This window comes from Micropterus salmoides, unplaced genomic scaffold (genome assembly GCF_014851395.1).
Source record: "Micropterus salmoides isolate LMB-PRFRI ecotype aquatic unplaced genomic scaffold, ASM1485139v1 Ms_hic_scaffold_13, whole genome shotgun sequence".
NCBI classification, from domain to species: domain Eukaryota; kingdom Metazoa; phylum Chordata; class Actinopteri; order Centrarchiformes; family Centrarchidae; genus Micropterus; species Micropterus salmoides.
Genome location: NW_024040374.1, coordinates 22,003,172 through 22,020,326, shown reverse-complemented (window position 1 = coordinate 22,020,326; position 17,155 = coordinate 22,003,172). Strand labels below are relative to the sequence as shown.

Below are 17,155 nucleotides of genomic sequence, written 5' to 3'. Positions count from 1 at the left end.
AGTGTGAGGACCTTAACGAGGAACATGTGGAGCTGCCCAGACACACAGTCAGAGGAAACCCAATCCCTCACTCCCCCTTTTCCTCCCCCTTCTTTCTCCCTTCCCCCCATACTCCCATTCTTCCTTCCTCACTCTCTTTCGCTTCACTCTCCACGTTTTCTGCCGCTATGTCTGAAGCTTTTTATTAAGTAGCACTGCTTTTAGGTCCTCTGTTCTTGTATGTGTCTCTGTCAGATTTTCTTAATGTTTGTCCTAAACTCAAAAAACTTTGACCATACAAACTGCCTCTTTAGGCTTTTTACCCCCCTATTGTACCAGAACAAGTGACCCACTGTCAGCAGGAGAAATATACCGGCCTTATTTTTACCTGATATATGTACTTGTAGTTGACCCACTCTCTCCAACTTGCTTGAGCGTTGAGCTGTTATATACATATTGCTGGGTCATGCAATGCAATACGCTCATAAGGAAATGTGGGAAGAAAGAAGTCTTTCTCCGCCCATCATGCCTGACAGGCGGTCTCGGAGTTTCTTTCATGTGCTGAATTCATCCTTACCGTCCACCTGGATCAATTAACTGTTTGCTTCAGTGGTCATCAGTCCCGCAGTGTGGAACCTCAGCGCATTTATTAGACAGCAGATCACTGAGAAAAACTATGGCTTTGATAGTGTTGTTGTCTTTTATTGGTATGTAACATACATTAGGTATGCAGATGGATTATTTACTATTATTTATTATTACTACTATTATTTACTACTAAAACTTAGCATTTTCTCATTTTCACCTGAATTGAAGTAAACAATGTGTTTTCTCCCGCAGGAAATGCCATCACTTGCTCCAGAAGAAAAGCACTGTGACAGGTGAGACATGTCCTACAGGAATTTCAGTTTAATTTGCTGCACAGTATATCCACGGCATCAACAGATATACTCTTACACTGCGTCACTGCCTCGTGTCACGGGGAATACGACGTGTAACCTGTTTAAAATGCCCATAATACACAACCATAAAGCAGATCAAGCAAAAATTAGCTGAACAAACAGAGTAAGTAAACTTGGCACACTGGATCCAGTGTGACAGGGGCCCTTCTGGCAGCTCAGAACAATCCAAACGTTCCACTTGGGTTGAGCTGTCTTCGTTTCCCCGTCCACTATATATATCAGCCCCACATCAACATGGGCCTGTGAAGACCTTTCACAAGACTGACAGGCCACCTGAATCACACAATTGTGTGGCCGGAGGAGCCTGCATGTGTATAGAAAAACCAGTGATCCAATAACTGTCTGGGTTCACTTCTCTCTCATAAAGTCAGAAGGGAGGCACAGAGGGAGACCCACAGCTACAAGCCAAATGTTCCAGCTGCACCAAAACAAAGCTTTAACTTTTAATTTAATTCTCGAAAGTACGCTTACTTTTTGACTGTTGATTTCCTTAATTCCAATATTTTATCATGTAATTGGTTAGTGCATTAAAATTCTTTATTTGCATGGCACAAAAACCACAGAGTGTATCTGGGGCGAAGGCTGAAAGCTGGTGTGTCTACGTGCCTTGCAGATGGTCCAGCCTCACAGCAGCTGTGCAAATGAAAGACGGAGTGTCGTTGAAGGAGTGAGAGAGAGATGGAAAGTTGGCCACAAAAGGAAAATAGTAACATGCAAGTTGCTAACTGAAAATGTAATGGAAAAATGAATAGCACACAGAGATTTGCTGAGAGAAAATCATCGAGTCAGGGTGTTTTCTCTGACTTTTCTCAAGTGACAAAAACAGACCCTTTGACCCTAACCCTCATTGTAATGGAGAAAATGCCATGTCATATAGGCTAAAGCTATATTTCTCTTTAGCGTCAGTCATTCCTCTTCAGTCAGTAATTTCAGGATAGTGTGCCTGTGATGCATTTATCAGGCGCTATATTTAAAATATTCACTAGACAGACTAAACAAAATGTAATATGTTAGTTTGCACACGCAATTGTCAATCAAACTTTGTTATTTAAGCTGTAAGTCTGGAGTAAGAAAACAACAGGTGGGAGAAACCTGCCTGATGCTGAAAACACACAAACATTTGTCCTCAGCAGGAGGGGGAGTCAAACAAGACAGTTGCCCCCTGGTGCTTTGAGTTTAAATTTCTACTAGTCTGTTTCAGTGCATGAGAAAAGTTGTATTACTTGTCACTTCTGAATGGACCCAAGTTTTACCATTAGCATGGACACTTGTAGGCCTATATCTACAAATAGTAAGCAGTTGTAAAACTATTATAACCACAGCGCCCTGTGATTTTTCAATTGTAATCAGGGCAATTATAATTTCACACCGCCCCCTCTGTTGTTGAAGGCGCTTTTCCACTGTCCTCATCCCCAGTAATTGTCACTACATGTAAATATCAAGTGGTTAGTGAATAATTAGTCTTTCATTGGCCAGCAATCACCTCTGGGCCCCGTCTACACTTTAGACCCCTCCCTCGTAGAGCCGCCCTGAAGACAGGGGCCCCTTTTGAATGACAGCGCTTGGGAAGGAAGACGAAATTTTGTCTGATTTCCCGCAGCCACAGTGTCGATGAGAAGCAGTCGAGGAACTCCATTCTAACTGAATGGATTGGTATGGGGAGAAGCGGACCACAAATCACGGCTAAGCGGCAGCTTTGGGACTGTGTAACGTTGATGATGGTTTTACTTTCGCTGCTGTTTCGACCAGGTAAGTGGTGATTTTTCCCAATCCGTGCTCCTCCACTCCTCTCCTGCATGCAAGATGTGTCCCGCTCTCCCCGGAATGGAGGTGGAGATGAAAAAAGTTAACTTTTCCCTGGCGTCGTGTGGCTGAACTCAAACTCTTTAACGACTTTAAACGTTTCTCTCATAAATTAACGTTACACACACACACGCTTAGCTAAGAGTGTTTCTGGTGTTTGAAGAAGGAGAAAAGTCGCCTTTTTTCAAAGTATCTCATCCACTGCGGGGACAAAATAATGCCCTGTTGCTGTGGAGTAACGTTATCCCAGCCCCTCCAGCCTGCGCTGCAACACTTGCATCGCTGCTAGCCGAGCAGCACGAGTTAACTCACTTTACGGAGTTGTTTTCGGGCACATTTCAAGCGATGCTCGCGTAAAACAACGCCACCAAACTATTTGTCACCAACCGTGTAACAGTTATCGCGTTTTTTCTAAAGACAAGTACTGCTGCTGTTATAAGGTTTTACCAAGTTGTGAGAAGTTACGGCTTAGCCTCCAGTTAGCATAGCTCACTAGCATCTGGTGTCCAGCACCCGCAGTCAGACCAAAAGAAAACCAGGGAGCTTGTTTTTTTAAATCAGAAAATACCGCTAATCGGACAATAAACGGTCACCATTGTTATTCAAGACAGGATTTAACTTTAACTCCTAGTTTCGAGCAGGTGGCGAAGCTACGCGAGGCTTGGTATTTTCCACTATTCATGCTTCATTTATTAACTTTGTTAGCTGCCATGCATGGGGGTACAACTTTTTGGCCTCTGAACGTGTTGCTCGCTCCTCTACCGCAGCCACATGTCAGAAACCACTGTGACAAACTCAGGAGCGTGTTTTGTTCTGATTATGAAGTTGATTTATGTCATATTTCACATCTTAAGGCGTTTTCTCGATCTTGTGTTTATGGCAAACTGAGACCGTCGGGACCCACATTTTGAGTTGATTGTTTTATGAAGCAGATTTGTTTTCAACTGATGGCGATGTTTAGATAAACTTCAACATGTGTCAACTCTGTTGGGGGATCGGTAAAACTATTCTCAAATAGCAATCTCCTGTCTCCTGGCAATATAGACATTAATAATACCCAATAATTAAACCAGCATTATTTTTATATGGATATTTTAGTTTTAGATGTTCAAAATCACAGGCATTTAAGATTTCCAGGTGACAGAATATAACATAATATGAATATAGAATATAATGTTTTTTATTTAGACATGAACACTGCAAATTAAATCTTGATACAATTTTGTGTAAAGATGATAAACAATAATATTGAATTATTGTCCAGCACCTGTGCTAACTGGATGTAGCACCTAAATGCCTTTTTAAAAAGTTGTCAAAATATGCAAACATAGTTGCTGAAATGCATTTAGACATTTCAATGTAGGTTATTTATTAAATATGTCATTAAAATATACCATTGTCCAGCTGTACTGTAATTTTTCGAAAAATTTAAGTATTTAAGTTTACTTAATCTAAATATCTGGGGTTTTTTTTAAATTGTTTATCCAACATTTAAAACCATCTATTCTGTTGGTGAAAATGTTGAGTATTTAACTGCTGTTATTCTGCAGCCTAAAGACCAGGCCCATGCCATTAAAAAGTAGTGTCTTCATCTCCAGCTCTAACTAAAATATGTTAATCTTTAATATACTAATATAAATACTGCTTGTGTGGTCATTTTGCTTTTTCCTTTTCTGTTCTCATATATCCCACATGGTCCTCACGCTTGTTGGTAGCCTACGAAGTGCTGAAGCGTAAAGACCCTTTAGGGAGATGCATAGTTGTTGATGGCTGTGCAGGCAGTGATTGTCAAAAAGTGTCAATCACAGTGGACTTGGGTGACCTCGCAGCGAGACAGGAGAGGCCTGTTGGAATTCAGAGGAGGGATGCAGAATGTCTCTTAACTTGACCTCTCACACTCTCTCAGTTTTTATCAGTGCTCGTGTGGAAGTGCAGCGGCTGTGATATGCATTAATCACCTGTCATGCCCCGTCAGACGTATGTGAACGGGAAGAATATTCATGTGCACTGGTGCGAAATCTCCGTGCTTATCTTGTTGTCTTTCTCCAGGCTGTGGGGAGATTAGATGGAGCTTTTGGGGAGTAAACGGAAGATTATTCTGTTGCAATAGAGGAGCAGTCTGTTGCAACTGATCCCGGTTTTGCAGTAAAAGTGACGTACGTGTTGTGGATGGTGGCTGATCCGATCTAAAAATGGGGAAAAAAAATCCACAATGCAGCACGAGTTAATATCCCATTCAGCATCTGAGACACCCCACCCAAAAGTAACACAGCGCTGACATGAACTTGATGAACATCCACACTTTTGCTTCCTACAGAAATAGTTGGTTATTTGTTTTCCTTGGTAATAAACATCCCACTTGTGAGTCATAAGCCCTTCAGGAAGCCCTGAATTTTGGCGATACCTCCTATATATCACATGCTGTGCTTCCAGTTTGAACCCTGAGTTTCTGAACAAGTGTGACACTTTTTGATATTCCTCTTGTGATCCCCTTCGAGTTAGCTGCTCCATACACTGAGTCCTGCCGCGCTGTGTAGCGTAGCTTTATGCACTTCACTTACCTCAGCAACAGCCAAACCACATTCAACACCCTCAGGCAAACTAACACAGGTTGGTTTCCTCCTACAGCGAGGTTACATGCTATTTCTGTGAGGGCTAGTTAGGGGAAATAAGTTTTGACTGACTCCAGGGCACAGTGTGGGATCATGGCCTTGTGAGCTCATGCATTTGGGTTTTAATGGCTCTCCTGATTGAGCTAAACTTGATAGTGGAAAAGTTTTGACTCTGTAGCCTTGTGTGCTGTGCTGAGGTAATGTATCTGTAAATGTCAGATGGATTTTAAGATTTTTTTGGGGAGTAAACTATATTTTTTGTTCAGATTGGTAAATCTATTCCGCATCATTTTTGCAGAGAGGGAGGTTAATGATGAAGTAGAGAAGCAAACATTTTCACAATAAGTGTGATGCATTAATGACATTGCAGTACAAAATGCTGATGGTCATTGTTTTTGTCTTCCAGCTCACTGTCAGCAGTGTCGGATCCAGCGCTGCAATGCAGAGTATGTGGCTTCTACCTCACCCTCTAGTGGTCTGCAGGAGGACGTGGCTATGGATGTGGACTACTGCATCGCCTTGCGGGCCTATGCTCTGTGCACACGGCGGCAGGCACGCAGCTGTAGGGGTGACCTGGTCTACCACTCGGCCGTCTTCCGCATTAAGGAGTTATTCTCTCTGCATAACTGCTCCAGCGATGGGCCCACCTCTTCCGCTAAGGTACCCAGTACATTTCGCCCGGCCGTATCAGAGCTGTGCGACTACGAGAACCGGGTCCTGATGTCGGGCTCGCCAGGTCAGCAGAAGAAATACGCCCACTGTGGATTATTCGGAGACCCGCACCTTCGGACTTTCCGGGACGAGTTTCAGACCTGCAAGGTGGAAGGGGCGTGGCCTCTGATTGACAACCGCTTCCTGTCTGTGCAGGTGACCAACGTGCCTGTCGTCCTAGGCTCTAGCGCCACAGCAACCAGCAAGGTAAGAATGGTTTTAGAGTAGATTGCAACGATGAGTCGGGTGACAGGAAATTAGTCGACAACTATTTTGATAGTCGACGTTTTCCAAACCATCCAAATACCAACTTTTCTCTGGTTTCTGATTCCAAAATGTGAAGCTTTGATAATATTCTTTTTCACATGTGACAGCAAATTAAAAATCTTTAACTTTTGGACTGTTGGTCAGAAAAAAAACAAGCAAAGTGAGCTCTGGGCTCTGAGAAATTTACATTTAAAAAAAACAAGTAAAATTGTCAAAATAATTGACAGACTAATTAATCATTAGTTTCAGCCCTGCTGTAAAGCAGTGGTCCCCGACATTTTTGACCCCTTAAAATGAAGTAGTGTGTACTGGCTACCTCTCACATTGTGCATATGTCTTTTGATTTTCTTTTCTTACATTGTTTCATTTGAACACAGTTTAGAGGCCTGAGTAGGTAAATCCATTCAAGATTTCACAAGAAAAAAATCTGGCAAAAATCAACCAAATCACAGCTCCTCAGATCTATTTTGCGACTCCCTGGGGGGGAGCATTGCTTTTCTCACGACAACCACATACGTCCATATTAGAAATGAACTCTCTGATTATAGCAAGTCTGAAACAAATGGCCTATATCAGCAGACTGTTTTTGAGTGCTGGCTTGCTAGCTCAAGTATTGCCATAAAGTATCAAACATGTGAAGTTAATCGTCATTCCACGGTGCCTCTCGAGCCTCCAGCATTCCTCTTGTCTTGGAGCTCCTTCAGATCTATGAGGGGAAAAGAGAGAGGAGGGGAGTCCTTCAGTGGTGTTGAATCACAGACATGCTTGAGCGCTCTACCTTTAACACATGGGTGGTCATATGGTAGTGATTAACGCTCACTCAAACATTTTCTTCCACCGCCACAATCTGGAATGTTTTTTCACCCCTCTGGTCAAATAATTAACTGGGTGCTTTTTGTGTAAATATGGAATAATGTGGAAAAATAAAGGAATAATTGGACGGCAAAAAGGGCTTTTGATTCTGTTAATGAAGTAGGCTGATTTTGCATCAGAGTTTTCTGAATAAACCCTTATCAAAGGCAATTGCAATGTGTTCTGGGTGCACAGACTAATGCAAACCTGTAGTGTGGGTATGTCTGTGCCAGCACCCGCATGCCCCTATTCATGCTTTTGGAGTTGTTTTCAACTGCCAGACTTAAGACAGGAAATCATCCATGAAATACATCCATCATACAGTATCCCTGTAAGTGTAAACCTAACCACAGCCACTGCTCTATCAAGATACTTTGAAGAAACAGAGGTTAGGCCCCAATTTTCAAAGCTCAGCTGGAATACAATCAGTCATCGAGCAAGCACTAGCAGTGCCAGCATAGGAGGAGTGTTGGAAGATACATGGAGATTTGAGGCTGTTATGAAAGTGTGTTATTTGAGCCAAAATTTAGGGAAGACTAGAGGAGTTATTCTTTTTAGTGCGAGAAATTTTGTTTTATATAAGAAAGGAGAGGTGCCAGTGAAGTGATTGTATTTGTGGTTTATTTGAACAGTTATCTCTTTGGGTGATAACAATACAGCAGATCATTGACAACGATCCAAACATTTTGTCATAATCATGAATTGGCATTAGGGAGGAAATACTGTCACTGTGTAAAAAGTCTGGTGTGGACCATCAACACCCTCCAGCAGTTTCCTGCTGCCACCATGTGGTGTGATCTGGTACTGCTCTTATTTAAGATTAATTTGGGCCTTGAAGTTTATTTACCAGTTGTAAGGAAGAATATTCAAACTATGACATAAAATAACATTTAGTATTGTATAATGCTGTGATATTATATATAAATACTGATCTTACGTTTTCCCCTCATTTCAGATCACAGTGATCTTTAAATCCTACCACGGCTGCACAGATCAGAAGGTGTACCAGGCTACCACAGAAGATCTGCCATTGGCCTTTCAGGATGGGACTCGCAGTGGCGGTGAGAGCAGCAGCCTGACGATCGTAGAGCGCGGTGGCTCTGGAGTGGGCCGGCAGGTGAAGATACAGGCACGTTACATCGGCACTTCCATCATTGTCCGGCGTGTGGGCAGCTACCTGACCTTTGCCATCCGCATGCCAGAAGACACCCTGGATTTTTCGGAGGACAATGGCGGCCTGCAGCTCTGCCTGCACGGCTGCCCACGTAACGAGCTCATTAAAGAGCACACGCTGGGCCGTCAGAACCAGCAGCCCCGCCTTCAGGGCACCAACACAGAGCTTGGTCCTCTGCGGCCTCCTCACCAGGTCTACACGGTGGAGCGAGCCACGGCCAAGTGTAGAGAGACTCTGCAGGTGGAGGACGTGTACTTTCAGTCCTGTGTGTTTGATTTGCTGACCACAGGAGACCCTGAGTTCTCTATGGCAGCCTACGGCGCCCTGGAGGATTTAAAGGCGCTGCCGCCCAGTAAACTGAAGCAGAATTCCCCGAGGACTCCTCACGTTTTCAACCAAGGGGTGACGCACACGTCGACTGCAGCAGCAGCCAACAGCTGCCTGCTCTCACTCCTACTCCTCCTTCTGCTGCTTTTGTGAAATAAAAATGAATATAAATGATTTTTAAAAAGAAAAACATGGAGACAAACATAATGTGGAAGCATTACCTGCTTGAGGAAAGAGTGACTAGAGCTCAGACGTATGAATTTGTAAGTTGTTGTTTTTTTTGGAGGGGGGGGGGGACTGAATGTTGCGATTTTTTTCTTTTTTTGTAATTTGAAGGATTTCACTATCATGAAGATGGCTTACCATTACTGTGGATTCATACACAAGTCACATAATTTGAAGAAAAACATACAACCATGTAGTTTGGGGTCAACATGTTGACCACTTTTAATTGGTCTCAAGGTTAAACTCATAATTGTGTGTGCCACCATCAAGGCAGCTGAACAATAATTTGTTTTTTTTATTTGTAAATATTTTGTTTTTACTGAGAAAATGCACAACATCCAAACACACCACCATGTATGAATATCCATATAACTCTATGTATGTAAGCTGTTTTTATGCAATGTGGCTTCTAGGACCTGTATAGTCCAGGAATATCAATAGCACTTAACGGTTTTAACAACAAGTTTTGTGTATTTAAGTGTTATTTCTTTGTCTTTTTCAACTGCTATTTCAGAAATCGCCATGCTAAATACACAGGATCCAACAACTCTATGTAAAAACTACCTATTCAATAATGTGTCAGAGTGATATTTTAACAGTTCTCCCAGTTCCCATCTTCTGTGAAACACTCCCTCTTCAAGCTGTTTGTCTTCCAGTTTTAAAAGTAAAAAACAAACAAACAAATCTTTATATAATAATATATTAAAAGAGTGTATATATGTGTTTTATATTGTGTACATTTGCCTGTGTATAGATGTTTACTTTTAACTGTAATATGTTTTACATTTGTTGTGTTTAGTAGGTTATTTTGAGACATTGTAACAAGAGTAAACTAAAATGTGTTGTGCTATATCTGTAAGTTTCTGTATTAAAGTGTTGGACACTCCAGAACAAGGCTGGCTTATCCTTTTTTTTTTTTTTCTTTCTTTCTTTCTCTTATACTGGTATCTTGTCCAGAGAACAGACGTTCATTCCATCACATCACTGCATTGCATAGCATTAATATGGAAACACATTTACTGTTTCTGGGTCAAGACACTATTCAATGCTGCGTTTCCATTTCTAACTGTGCTTGTAATACTGCTTCTGTCCTGCTGGGGTCCTCAGTCCACAAGGCCCGACAGCTCATAGTATAAAGACAATTTTGACAAGCTGGCTGTGTAGCTGTAGGGATCCACAGTATGTTCTCAGTCCCCTGTGCAAATGTTACCTCTGAGTGCTGAGCTGGCTGCTGGCTTTGCTTTTGTCTGCCAGAGCGCTGCATGGCTCCAAATAGGATTTAGTCCGTGGTTAACACCAGGTTAGAGTCAACACACACACACACACATGCTGCTGATATTTGCACTATATGTGAACAATGAGTGCTACGATTAGAAAGAGGGATGTGATCAGGTTTTATCGCCATCAAGAATGCAATTAAGAAAGCTCCTGCACACTTCTTATGAAGCCATTAAGAATTAATGCTCTATAATTATAGCTGTAGATTTCATGTAATCTTGTATTAAGTTAAAGGTATCTCGGTCCTTACATTTCTCTGGTTGACAGCATGTTTCATCACACATGCAATCATACTTAATCTCTCCATGTCCCATTTCTTCAAATAAAGACAACACCGCAGTGATCTGCGTGGTTGGGAAGGAGCTGGAGGAACATGTTACCATTTTCTCCCATTATATGTGAAGCACATTCCTGGTTTAAATCAAGTCTTCCTTGGTGGTAAAAAATCTTGTCTTGGTGACACAGTTAGTGGTGGAAAGTACACATGCTCAAGTGCTTTATTTAAGTACACTTTCTGTGTACTTGTACTTTCCATTTCATGCTACTTTTTACTTTTACTCCACTGCATTTCAGGCAAATATGGCAAATATGTTTTTACTCTACAACATTTATTTCAAATATAATTCCTTTTCAGATTATGATTTTCCATTAAAAAACGTAAGATGCGCTTATAAAATACAATACATTTTTAAAAATTTAATCAGGGGTTCCCAAACATTGTGACTCCTTTCAAAGCAGCAGTGTTCAGTTGGGGACCCTGTCATGTTCAACAGCCAAAGAGGTGAAATTATTCAACATCATCAAAGTGTAAAAAGAAAACATGTAGCAGAACTTTTCTTCGTTCCTCTCCCCATTAACCATCTCATGACCCCTTTGATTGATCTTGTGAACCTTTGGAGGGACCCAACCCCTATGTTGGGAACCACCGGACTAAACTAGTTGCATATAGAGTTAAAACTTGTTCCACCTCAAGCAGCTACAAAAGTAAACTACTGCTTTCACATCGATACATCAGTATGAACAATCTAATACTGTCATAAATATCAAGCGACATTTTATCTTTTGATACTTTTTTACATTGTTGAATTGGTCCTATTACGTAAATAAATGATTTGAAAATATCTTCCACCCCTGGGTTCACCATATTATCTTTTATCTAACTACATGACTCTTAATTGTTAAGTTGTAAAGTGAGCTGGTGGCATGTAAGCTGTGTTGCTTTTTAATTTTAAACATAGATTAAAAACATAAAATAAAAAGCTGCAGGCCTTGTCTTGATTGATGTCATCTGTTGAGATGCAGCCATTTGACAGCACTGTCAGGCAGCACCAGCCTTATATACACCCTGTGTGTGTGTGTGTGTGTGTGTGTGTGTGTGTGTGTGTGCGTGTGTGAGTGTGAGTGTGAGAGAGAGATTCTTGACAACTTCTGAACATCAACAATTTGGGAGCTCCTTTTTTGAGGGTTAAAAAAATGTAGATTGACAGTGAAAACTTCTACTGGAAATGAAAAATATGTAAAATCTTCCAGAGTCAACCCCTGATAGACTGAAGAGGAGTCCCGTCCTTGTATTAGCAGGGAGGATGTAGGTTTGCAGAAAACTGCTCAAGCCTGTATAGACTGCTCGTCCACCCTCTTCGAGCCATCCTGTCTTGACTTTCTCCCGTAAACAAGGACAATTACCAAGCTAATGAGTGGAGAAAAAAAATGATTAAGTGATTGATACTCTCAATGGGGAAATTAATTTGATATTAATAGAGCACTTGGCAAGATAAATAGATAGTGGTGTGTGAGTCCTCTCCTTGATTGATACTGGATAGATTGATGGCTGTCTTAACGCAAGATGTTCCTTAAACTTAAATGAGGTGGCCTTGATGAGGGGAGACCACGAGTTGAAGTGTTCACAGAATTATGGGGCTTACAATCACTTTGATATTGACATTTAAGGTGCCATACTACCTCAAGTTAGAGAGGGTAATAGAGGCCTCAGATGCATGTTACATGATAATAACAGATCTAGTAGAGGATGGTTAGTGATTCTAGCATGTGTGGATCTTACATGAGCATCAAATCTTTAGCTGTTGAGACTTTTGATTTATTCATTCTAAACGATGCATGGTGATGTTGGTCAGCCATAGTTGTAAACTAATTCAGCCACTCTCGTGAGAGCCCGTTTGCCTGCCGTTTCACAAGTAAACGACTGTCTCCCATCGTTCCTGCAGTTCCCGGTGACTCGTAAGACCCTCTAACCTTCTCTCGCCGAGGCATTCTGCTTAATGATGCACTCAGAGTCTGATTGTTGCACTGAGCAGAAGACGTCCAACATACACGTACATTAACACCCTGTTACATGGGTCACTGCTGCAGAACAGAGGGAGAAGTTACTAATTTCTCAGTGAGTGTGTGTGTGTGTGTGTGTGTGTGTGTGTGTGTGTGTGTGTGTGTGTGTGTGTTTTTAGACTGCTCTAGTCACAGCGATTACACAGCTATCTCGTTCCGCAGGCTCTCTCATACCTGACCAACTCAATCTTTCTGTGTCTCCTCAATAATCAGAGTGACAGCGAGCAACTAGACATATCTCACCCACTGGCTTACGGCAGAATGGGTATTGACCTACATATCAAATCATACGCTCCTGGCGTGTGTGATAGAGATTCGGAGGTGGGAGGGTGGTAAAAAAATAACACTGTATGATTGGCAGTCCTACTTTAGTAAACAGGTTGCATGCACCGGGTTTGGACCTCGTCATATGTTTTCTCTGTTATAGGTAAAACACCACGTCTACGGAAAACATGGCCTGCAAATCCTACAAGCCAGGAGTTCCTGCCATTTCAGCAGCACTCTCTCTGCTACTGTAACAGTAGAGAACAGCTGAGAACACCTGGTTGTCTGAGTGTGTATTTTTATTAACGAGCCTGTGTCACCAAACTTTTAACAAATGGCCCTCCGGCACCCTGACGCCCCGAAAAACCCAGCTCGGAAATTAAGCATCTGCATCATAAATCTTAGAAAGTTACAATAATTTGCAATTCACTCCCTCATCAAAGGCAATATTACCCTAATTTATTATCTCCCTGCACGAGGGGCGCGCAAAGGCCGTGCAGATAAGAGTTTATCAGGAGGGGGATTGATTTTCATTAACTGATTGTAATAAAGATGAACTGCCTGCCGTGCACACTGACCAAGAGCCACACTTTATTGTAATTGGGACAATTTATTTCATGAGCCAGTGGCTCTACTTTTTTTGTGTTTTTTTCATTTTTTATCCTTTTTTACCTTCATATCTGTCACTGCCAGTGGTTGAAAGTAACTAAGTACGTTTACTTAAATACTATACTTAAGGTAATTGTACTTCAGTATTTCCATTTTGTGGTACTTTATACTTTTACTCCACTATTTCAGAGGGAAATACAGTATTTTCTACTCCACTACATTTGTCGGACAGCTGTAGTTACTTTCCAAATTAAGATCTGACATAAAAAAACCCACACATGATCAGCAGTACCCATTCTATAGGTTGAGATTAAACCAGCTGCCCCATTGTCATGTCTCAAGATGTCTGAGTTGTTGATGGAACTTTTCCCCTCTAAACCTTTCAGACGGTTTCGTTTAAATAACTGTTCAAAACCCAAAGAGATCAAATGATCCAACATTTGACTAAAAATTAGAGAGAAGTCCAAAGTAGTAATAGAAATGTGTGTAGCAGAACTTAATTTTTTCTTCTTCTCTCAGATTTATTTTGTGGCTCTTTGAGTTGGCCTGACCACTTGCTTGGGAACCAATGGACTAGACTAGCTATCTCATCAGTATGCCTAATCTAAAAATTGTATATAATAATATATTATTCGAAGAACAAGTATGTTTTAATATTTGATACTTCTTCCACCACTAGTTGCTGCTGTTCAAAATGTGAATGTAGTGTCTCAGCTGTACCGCTTGTGATGTTGCACTGACTTTTGATGTATGAAGTTGATGATTGAAAGGTGTATGTGGACATTCAACTGCCGGCAGATGTTGCATCTTATTTTGGCTTATAGCATCAAAGCAATGCTGTAGCTACTGTATGGAAACTTGACTGATACCCGATGCCTTCCTTTTCAATTTCAATTTACTGCTTCCTGCTTGTCAAAATAATAATGTTATTTCTTCCCTTCTTTTGCTTCCATACCCCCCACCCCTGATGTTTATGAGCCAGTGTTTGGTTTTTGAATTCTGTTCCCTGACACATATTTCAGTTGTAGTGTGTCTCCCTGCAACAGAGCAGTGTCAGGTGACCTGCTAACTTGGAAAGCCTCCAGTCTCCACAATGACAGATAGTCCAAACCATCCTACATACTGCACCGCTGAGTTTCCACATCAGTCTGAAATTGGTACATTTCTTCTTCTGAGGCTTCCAGCGTTTTGTGATGAATTCCAAAGCAGACTCCTGCCTAGTGTGAGAGCAACAGAAATGGCCTCATATGAAAAATAAAATGTTTAAAAAAGTTCAAGCTGTGGATGTGCAGCAGGAACCCGGTTATCCTTTAAAGGGCACCATTATCAGTTGCATTGCTTAAAACGGATTAGGCATCAGTGACAGACTCCAGGTGTGGAAAGGTGAGGCTGCAACACCTGCACTTGCAATTGTCCAAGGTCCGTGAGATGCGGAGGGGAGTAAATACTTGTGCAACAACTCCCTCTCTCTTTGCACTGGGGTTGAGCACCCCATTCAACATAACTGTGAGAAACAAAATGTCCAGTTTGAATTTTTATTGTAAAATTGGAAAAAAAGGAGAGAAAGAGAGAAAAGCCCCAATAAGCATTTTCTTTTGATACATATCTTTATCTTACCATAATCATTAAATAAAAGAAAATAAAAGAGGCTAAATAAATAAATAAAATAAATAAATAAATAAATAAATAAATAGATAAATAAATAAATAAACATCAAGTTACATACTTGACCCAATAATCAATTATAAAATTATTAAATCATCAATCATTAATATGAAGTAATCTAAGCAGCAAGTATTAAGAAATTTCAACAGGGGAAAAATGTTTGGTTTCTCAGGCTAATACAGAACACATAGTTTTTTTAAAAGTTTTTTTTATAAAAAGATACTGCTTTCCCTGTCAGTTAATCCATGCTGTACTGACGCTGCCACAGAAACAGGTGGCGCTCTCCTTTGAAAAAAAAAAAAGAAGAAAGGAAAACAACACAACCTGCATTTTCTCCTCCAGGTTTAAAGAATAGTACTGAGATTCCTCTTTTTGCGCCCTGTATGTCAGTACAGTCTTCTTCACAGACTCCATACTGCTGTTCATATGTTTTTGTATGCTTTGTGCTAAGAAACCAGAAAGTTAACATCTTCATAAAGCGACCCCCCCAACCCCTCCCCCATTTCAAACCCTAACCTATATATACCCAAAGAAAGGTCCTGTGCTGATTTTCCATAATATACAGATTTCATATTTATAATAAGCTACTATCCTTAGCATTCAAACCATAGTTAAAGAATCATATTGTTAATACAAGTAGTACCATAATCATAATCTTTAACCCTCCCAGCCCCCATTGAGCATGCTCAGAGATTGAAAGGGCACCATGGTAGGATGACAAATGTTAAAATAAAATGATAAAAAACGGGATGCAAAAGTGAAAACAATGTAGAAGATAAACTTAAGTTTGACCACATGCAGCTTAATTGTAACACTACTGGAATCAGTGCTGCTATTTTTTTGTCTGATGTAGAGGATTTCCAGTCAGTTCTGGTATTTGTGAGCTTCACAGCTTCTTGAGTTTCAGTGATTTCATTACTTACCTTTTCCTTTTCTGAATTTCATTGATATGTACAGTATATTCAGGCTTATGCATTAGATGCAAACTGTCTCCGTCCACAAACCTTCTCTGTTTTAATTGTGTTCGATCAAATTAAATTTTTCCCCCTTCTTGGCAGAATGAAATTAACTCACCATCTTTTCAAACTCATTACATTTCAGCCACAGCTGGCATCTTTAATTTGCATTACCCAAGCTGTTGTGAAGGCCAAATTTAATTTGATTTTAATAATTTAAAAAACTCTCCAGTAGAAATCCCATAAGAAAAGATTTTTGAGTGGGTTTATAAGGCCCTGTTTGGCCCGGGGAAAGGACGGCATATATCACAGCTTCCTAAAGCTGCTGGGCCCCGACAGGAGAGAGGAAACTAACAGTAACTCAGCAGGGCGAAAATGAGCTGTCTTCTGGCAAACATATATGAAATCTAACCTTTTCACTGGAAAACCCTATTCTATGTCTATTACAGTCTGAACTGACCCTCCTCCTACGTTACAGTACATCACAAAATAAAATATTTCTAATCATTATTTCCTCAAAATTAACACCTTTCTAAGAAACTAGCTTAAATGTTCAAGGAATCTGGCATATATTTAAAGTCTGATGAAGAAATGCAGTGGATATGTTTGCATAATTTGGCAATTCATGATGAGAAAAGGCATTTTTAAAGACTTTCTTTCTACACCCTCTAAGTGTTGACTGCAACCCAACAATATACAGTGACTGAGGGCAACATTTGTTAACGGTCTCCTGGAAATGAAACGCCCCCCTTTCTAGTAACACTGATCCTGTGAAGCATAATCATACAAATACAGTGGCTAGAATGAAAATAAAAGTTGGCATCAGGACCTGGGAAGCCATTCTGGTGATGACATTTGTTATACCAGACTACAAAGGCATAGTAGTGCTGTTTTGTGAAGACTCTACATGTGTGGATGGGGCCATAGAGACAGCATTGCGATTCGATGACTGAAGCACTGATGTGTTTAAAGTTTAGAGCGCTGAGTTCTCACAGAGTCCTGAGGGGCAAGCTGCTTCAGAGCAAACCGAGTCAATAAATCGCATGTTGGAAAAACATTTCAAATGAACTGAGTGGATGTTAGTTGAACAAATTTGAGAGCGAAATGGATGGAGAAAAAAAAGGGCGATCC

At 40.8% G+C, this 17,155-nt stretch overlaps 1 protein-coding gene across 1 annotated transcript; it reads left to right on the top strand.

The window, feature by feature from the left end:
• Window positions 1-2,497: 2,497 nt before the first annotated feature.
• On the top strand, window positions 2,498-9,806 carry rgmd (RGM domain family, member D). The gene is made up of 3 exons (XM_038716212.1): window positions 2,498-2,690; window positions 5,763-6,274; window positions 8,142-9,806. The coding sequence occupies exons 1-3, from the start codon at window positions 2,597-2,599 to the stop codon at window positions 8,838-8,840; spliced, it is 1,305 nt and encodes a 434-aa protein (XP_038572140.1). The 5' UTR covers window positions 2,498-2,596; the 3' UTR covers window positions 8,841-9,806.
• Window positions 9,807-17,155: the final 7,349 nt, after the last annotated feature.